At 37.0% G+C, this 7,154-nt stretch overlaps 1 protein-coding gene across 1 annotated transcript; it reads left to right on the top strand.

Moving 5' to 3' along the window:
- Positions 1-527: 527 nt before the first annotated feature.
- LOC128643914 (keratin, type I cytoskeletal 19-like) lies at positions 528-5,841 on the top strand. Its single transcript, XM_053696684.1, is given in 8 exon segments — positions 528-1,080; positions 1,083-1,132; positions 1,259-1,345; positions 1,553-1,699; positions 4,741-4,902; positions 5,194-5,319; positions 5,395-5,615; positions 5,823-5,841. Coding segments are annotated over 8 exon segments (1,365 nt in total).
- Positions 5,842-7,154: the final 1,313 nt, after the last annotated feature.

The raw sequence follows: 7,154 nt of genomic DNA on the forward strand, positions 1-7,154 counted from the left end.
TTATGTATTATTATAAACATTATTTTGCTATTTTCAAATCATGAAGGTGGTGTTATGAAATGGTAAATCTTGTATTTAATAATAAGGAATTAGCAACTCTCTACAGCCCTCTTAAGGTCTCTTTCCAACTTCTTCAGAGAACATTGATCTTAGAATATCTAATATCCTCTAGTAACTTCTTAACCTTCTCCATTGTAGCATAATCTTAAAATTCTGGGATGCTTGATACAGATGAATAACCAATCTCTTTCATGTGGCTAGGATGCTTAGTTGCAATATATTTGTGATGTGCTGTGAAGGCGTGGTGACAGCATTGTATTCCTGTTCTCTGATCTTTTAAAAGTAGTGTCTCCACATAGGGTTATAAACAACAGAATAAAAAGGAATAAGATGCCAGTAAATTTTACATAAAAACTATTTCACTTTCTGCAACGCCTCTAACACTTCCTATAAATGGAGCTGCATATGTAAGAAACACTGTATTTAGCTTACTCCAAGATACAGTTTAAACTAATCCAACTATCACCATGAGCCACAGTATTAAGCAAATTCATTCTTCAGCTGGAAGTTGTCATGCTGTCAGTCATTCTCCTAAGATTTCCAGCCATGTCTCTTCAGTGCATATTGGAAGCTTTCCCAAGATCCATCATGCAAGTTCTCATAAAGTCTACCAAGGAGGATCCCATATCCCCCATCATGGAGAGTCTAAAAAAGGTCACCATGGATACTCCAACATTTCTCTTCATGTAGGATCTCATGCTTCTCATCATGGGGGTCGCTTTAGAGCTCCCAGTGTTCATGGTGGATCAGGAGGAAAGGGTATCTCTATCTCCAAGCATTCATCTTTCACTCATGGATGTGGCTATGGAAGTGCACATAGTGGCTATGCGATTGGAAGTCATTTTAGTGGCCAAAGTGGATGGAAGAATGATGGTCTGTTGAGTGTCAATGAGAAGGAAACCATGCAGCATCTGAATGACCGACTGGCAACTTACCTAGAAAAGGTGCGTTCACTGGAGCAGGAAAACACTCAGCTGGAGAGGAATATCCGAGAGTGGTACGACAGAAACCAGCCAGCATCATTGCCGATTTTAGCAACTTCTTCAGGACTATTCAAGAGCTCCAGGGACAGGTAAAATGTTTAAACTGATATACAATAGAATATAATAGAATGTTTTCTGTTTTCTTAAAATCTATATAATTTAAAGTAATGAAGTAAAATAACTTGATTTTATATTTTAATATTATATTTTTACAGATATCTGCAGCTAGTACAGAAAACGCCAGACTTGTCCTCCAGATAGACAATTCCCGACTGGCAATTGATGACTTTAAAAACAAGTATGTTTTACATGTGCAAAGGAGAAAATAAAATCATAAAGTGAATAATTATAACAAATAGAATGCTAACATTACAAAAAGATTTGACTGTTAGATGATATAATGTTGATGTAACACTTTAGATACTTAACTGGATATTGATAATAAAAACAGTGAAGAGTAACTCAGGCTTTCATCTTCATTACATCTATACATTTTAGATATGAAATAGAATCACAGGTTGAGAAACAGTATTGAGGCTGATGTTACCAGTCTGCGCAGAGTCCTAGAAAGTCTGAACATAGAAAGACGTGATCTAGAAGTCCAAGTGCAAAATCTCCAAGAAGAGCTACAGCAGATGAGGAAAAACCATGAAGAGGTAATGTACTGAATAGGACTTTAAAGCATTTGAAAATGTTCAAGGAACATCACAATTTCATCAAATATTTAACAGTATCAATAGCTTTCTTTACTTTTATTTAAGAAAAAAATAGGTAAATTATTGTGTGTTTTGGAGAACAAAGTGTTGGTGGTAGGTAATTTTTGTATCTTTTTGTTGAAGCTGGGTGCTATTTCATACACTTTCAGTTAAAGGGATATGAAACCCAATTTTTTTCTTTTATGATTCAGATAGAGCATGCAATTTTAAGCAACTTGCTAAATGTAGCCATAGCCACCAATCATCAAGCTCTACCCAGGGTTCTCAACCAAAAATGGTCTGGTTCCTAAGGTTACATTACTGCTTTTCAAGTAAAGATACCAAGAGAACAAAGAAAAATTGATAATAGGAGTAAATTAGAAAGTTGATTAAAATTGCATGCTCTATCTGAATCATGAAAAAAAAATTGGATTTCATATCCCTTTAAGCGTATTTATAGCAAATAATTGTTTGTTTTATATAGAAAGTAAACTATTGTATCTGTACTCTATCATTTCAAGTTAAAGGGACACTGAACACAAATTTTTCTTTTGTAATTCAGAAAGAGCATGCAATTTTAAGCAACTTTCTAATTTACTCCTATTATCAATTTTTCTTCGTTCTCTTGCTATCATTATTTGAAAAAGAAGGCATCTAAGCTTTTTTTTGGTTTCAGTACTCTGGACAGAACTTTTTATTGGTGGATGAATTTATCCACCAATCAGCAAGGACAACCCAGGTTGTTCACCAAAAAATGGGCCGGCACCTAAACTTACATTCTTGCATTTCAAATAAAGATAGCAAGAGAATAAAGAAAATTTGATAATAGGAGTAAATTAGAAAGTTGCTTAAAATTTCATGCTTAATCTGAATCATGAAAGAATTTTTTTTGGGTACAGTGTCCCTTTAACTATTGCAATGTGTGAGTAGCAATAAGGTTTTAAATAAAAAAAAACTAGAGCTTTTCCTATTTAGTGAAGCTTATAATATGTTTACATGTAAAATATATCCCTTGAGATCCTATACACATACAGGGAGTGCAGAATTATTAGGCAAATGAGTATTTTGGCCACATCATCCTCTTTATGCATATTGTCTTACTCCAAGCTGTAAAGGCTCGAAAGCCTACTACCAATTAAGCATATTAGGTGATGTGCATCTCTGTAATGAGAAGGGGTGTGGTCTAATGACATCAACACCCTATATCAGGTGTGCATAATTATTAGGCAACTTCCTTTCCTTTGGCAAAATGGGTCAAAAGAAGGACTTGACAGGCTCAGAAAAGTCAAAAATAGTGAGATATCTTGCAGAGGGATGCAGCACTCTTAAAATTGCAAAGCTTCTGAAGAGTGATCATCGAACAATCAAGCGTTTCATTCAAAATAGTCAACAGGGTCGCAAGAAGCGTGTGGAAAAACCAAGGTGCAAAATAACTGCCCATGAACTGAGAAAAGTCAAGCGTGCAGCTGCCAAGATGCCACTTGCCACCAGTTTGGCCATATTCAGAGCTGCAACATCACTGGAGTGCCCAAAAGCACAAGGTGTGCAATACTCAGAGACATGGCCAAGGTAAGAAAGGCTGAAAGACGACCACCACTGAACAAGACACACAAGCTGAGACGTCAAGACTGGGCCAAGAAATATCTCAAGACTGATTTTTCTAAGGTTTTATGGACTGATGAAATGAGAGTGAGTTTTGATGGGCCAGATGGATGGGCCCGTGGCTGGATTGGTAAAGGGCAGAGAGCTCCAGTCCGACTCAGACGCCAGCAAGGTGGAGGTGGAGTACTGGTTTGGGCTGGTATCATCAAAAATGAGCTTGTGGCCTTTTCGGGTTGAGGATGGAGTCAAGCTCAACTCCCAGTCCTACTGCCAGTTTCTGAAGACACTTTCTTCAAGCAGTGGTACAGGAAGAAGTCTGCATCCTTCAAGAAAAACATGATTTTCATGCAGGACAATGCTCCATCACACGCGTTCAAGTACTCCACATGTGGCTGGCAAGAAAGGGTATAAAAGAAGAAAATCTAATGACATGGCCTCCTTTTTCACCTGATCTGAACCCCATTGAGAACCTGTGGTCCATCATCAAATGTGAGATTTACAAGGGGAAAACAGTACACCTCTCTGAACAGTGTCTGGGAGGCTGTGGTTGCTGCTGCATGCAATGTTGATGGTGAACAGATCAAAACACTGACAGAATCCATGGATGACAGGCTTTTGAGTGTCCTTGCAAAGAAAGGTGGCTATATTGGTCACTGATTTGTTTTTGTTTTGTTTTGAATGTCAGAAATGTATATTTGTGAATGTTGAGATGTTATATTGGTTTCACTGGTAAAAATAAATAACTGAAATGGGTATATATTTGTTTTTTGTTAAGTTGCCTAATAATTATGCACAGTAATAGTCACCTGCACACACAGATATCCCCCTAAACTAGCTATAACTAAAAACAACCTAAAAACTACTTCCAAAACTATTCAGCTTTGATATTAATGAGTTTTTTGGGTTCATTGAGAAGATGGTTGTTGTTCAATAATAAAATTAATCCTCAAAAATACAACTTGCCTAATAATTCTGCACTCCCTGTATATGCTACATAGGGTTCATAAAGTATTTTGTGCATTGCCTGAAAATCGAAATGGTAATTATACCGACATTATTGAAGGAAAAATTCCCATGTAGAGCACTTAAAAAAAACACCATTTATTTAGTAAAATATATTTTCTTTGGTTAAATGTCCCACCTAGCTTTGATGCAATGTCCATGCTTGATAGTTTTAGCACCCAGACATCTGCAACATGCAAATCTACAGCTTCATGTGATGATAACTTTGCAGAAAGGGGACACTTTTTCATTAGAAAGTACGAATGTCTGTTCTTTATGTCATCTTCAAGCATATCCTAAAATATTTAAAATACAGTTCTTGTTATGTTTAGAGGCTAAATATAATGTTATTTTGCTATGAATTTAGTTTTTTTTAACATTTTGTTGTACTCTGATAGGAGGTCAGCTGTCTTCGTGCTCAGCTGGGTGCCAGGGTCAGTGTGGAGGTCGATGCTGCCCCATCTGTTGATCTCAACAGAGCTTTATCTGAAATCAGAGAACAGTATGAGAACTCGATGGAGAGAAACATGAGGGATGTTGAGAACATGTTCATGCAAAGGGTAAAGATATTTATTTTGTCTTACAGTAATGATATAGTAATATGCCTTGTCTTATATATAAAATACTATTTGTTTATGAATGAATACAACACCAAGTGACTTCAGTGTCTCTCGATCAACATTCTGAAAGCCTTAGTGGTCTTGATAAAGGGTGAAGATTAATACATGTAGTGAACCTTTTAAACAAATTTACTTGTTTCATGTATGCATTAACCACTTTAAACCAGGAATATTTTATTAACATTTCTACTGCATTGACCTTTGTTTCTTCAACTGTGAATGTTTACACAGAGTGATGAGCTGAACCGTCAGGTACTTTCTGGCTCTGAGCAGCTACAGACAGTCCAAACTGAAATCATTGAGTTAAGACGCACTGTCCAGACCCTGGAGATCGAGTTACAAAGCCAACTAAGCATGGTATATATATTAATCAATCAAACGAATTAAATATAAATCTTACCATGTGTAATTTATATAACAATTGTATTACAGAAATCAGCTCTGGAAAACACCTTGGCCGAGACAGAGGCCTCTTTTGGCTCCCAGCTTGCACAATTACAAGACATGATCAATGGCGTTGAAGCACAGTTGTCTCAGATCCGATCTGATCTAGAAAGACAGAACAATGAGTACAGAATGCTCATGGACCAGAAGACCCATTTGGAGATGGAGATCTCCACCTACAAATGCCTACTGGATGGGCATGATACCCAGTATGTAAAATGTATAACAAAACTCCCCAGTGTGCCATTTGGGTTCGACCACTGCATATTGATGTTAGATAATTGTAGCTAATGAAAAATACTCTACTTGGTAATTTTTCTTCTTGCTTTCTTCTGTTTTACAAATGGTAAAGGCAATAATTAGGATTTTTCTATATCTGCACATGTTTAATTTTGTTTTCTCCCATTATGTTTCAGGCCACCATTTCTCCAGTAGCAAAGATGGTAAGTACCATCATCCATTTTATTTAACAATTCTGTTTTAAATTAAAGCAAAAACATAGTACTGTTTCAAACTCTTATTATTTCCAGTAACTGCACACAAACGTAATGGAAATAATGTGTTAGTTATTCATAAAGGGTAATACAGTGTGAGCATTGAGTTTTTGGGGTCAATTTATCAAGCTCTGTACGGAGCTTGATGCCCGGAAACAGAAGTTATGAAGCAATGGTTAAAAGACCGCTGCTCCATAACCTGTCCACCTGCTCTGATGCGGTGGACAGAAATCAACTCGGTCGAATACGATCAGGTTGATTAACACCCCCTGCTAGCGGCCCATTGGCTGCGATTCTGCAGGGGGCAGTATTGCACCAGCAGTTCACAAGAACTGCTGGTGCAATGATAAATGCTGACAGCGTATGCTGTCGGCTTTTATCGATGTGCAGCGGACATGACCCCGCTATATTTTGGATCATGTTGCTCACACCATAGTAAATAGGCCCCTTTATGCTTTTAGGGCTTTAAACATCCAATAAACAGTAGATTTAGAGAAACTATAATATAGGATTAAATTGTTCCTGTAAAAATATTTTTTTATTTTCATCACTCCATAACATTAACTTAGTATGGTCATATCTCGTTATTGTTAGAGTAATAAAATTCATACTGGGGTGGCTTTCATTTGAAGGTCTATAACATCAATCATAACACCTATCAAAAGGATCACTGCAATACTAATTATTTAGCAAGTGTAAAGGTCAACAATCCCTTTACTTTGTCTATTGTTTCTCCTGTTCATTCTTGCCCCTCTCCACTTCCCTTCCTGTAACTTTGTATCTCCTCGTTTTTTTTTCCTCTATAAGATTTGCTCCTCTTCCACATTTTCCCACTCTACCTCTTTTACTCTATCTCTTTCACTCTTTGTCCTGATCCTCTATATCATCTTTTACATTTTTTTCCCTGTCTCTTTCTGTATCATATTCTTCCCCTTCAATTTTGTCAACACATCTCCGTTCTCCTTTCACCCACACTCTCCTACTCTTCTACAATGGTTGTCTGAACAGGGTGTTAATGAAAAGGGCAATAGTCTCATAGTATATTGGAAATATATGCACTAGTTGTGGTTTCAGGGGGTTCTGGGGGATCCTCAAGCACTGTAGCACCCCTGGCTCTCAATAGCTAAACATTTGCAAGACAATCCCTTGTTTACATGTCATTTGCTCAATCCAAGAGGGCCAATGGGGTAAATGGGGTAAAAATAAAAAGTAGGAATATGTAATAGAATATCTCCCCATCACACACACCAGTAA

Source organism: Bombina bombina, unplaced genomic scaffold (assembly GCF_027579735.1).
Source record: "Bombina bombina isolate aBomBom1 unplaced genomic scaffold, aBomBom1.pri scaffold_2593, whole genome shotgun sequence".
In the NCBI taxonomy this organism is placed as follows: Eukaryota; Metazoa; Chordata; class Amphibia; order Anura; family Bombinatoridae; genus Bombina; species Bombina bombina.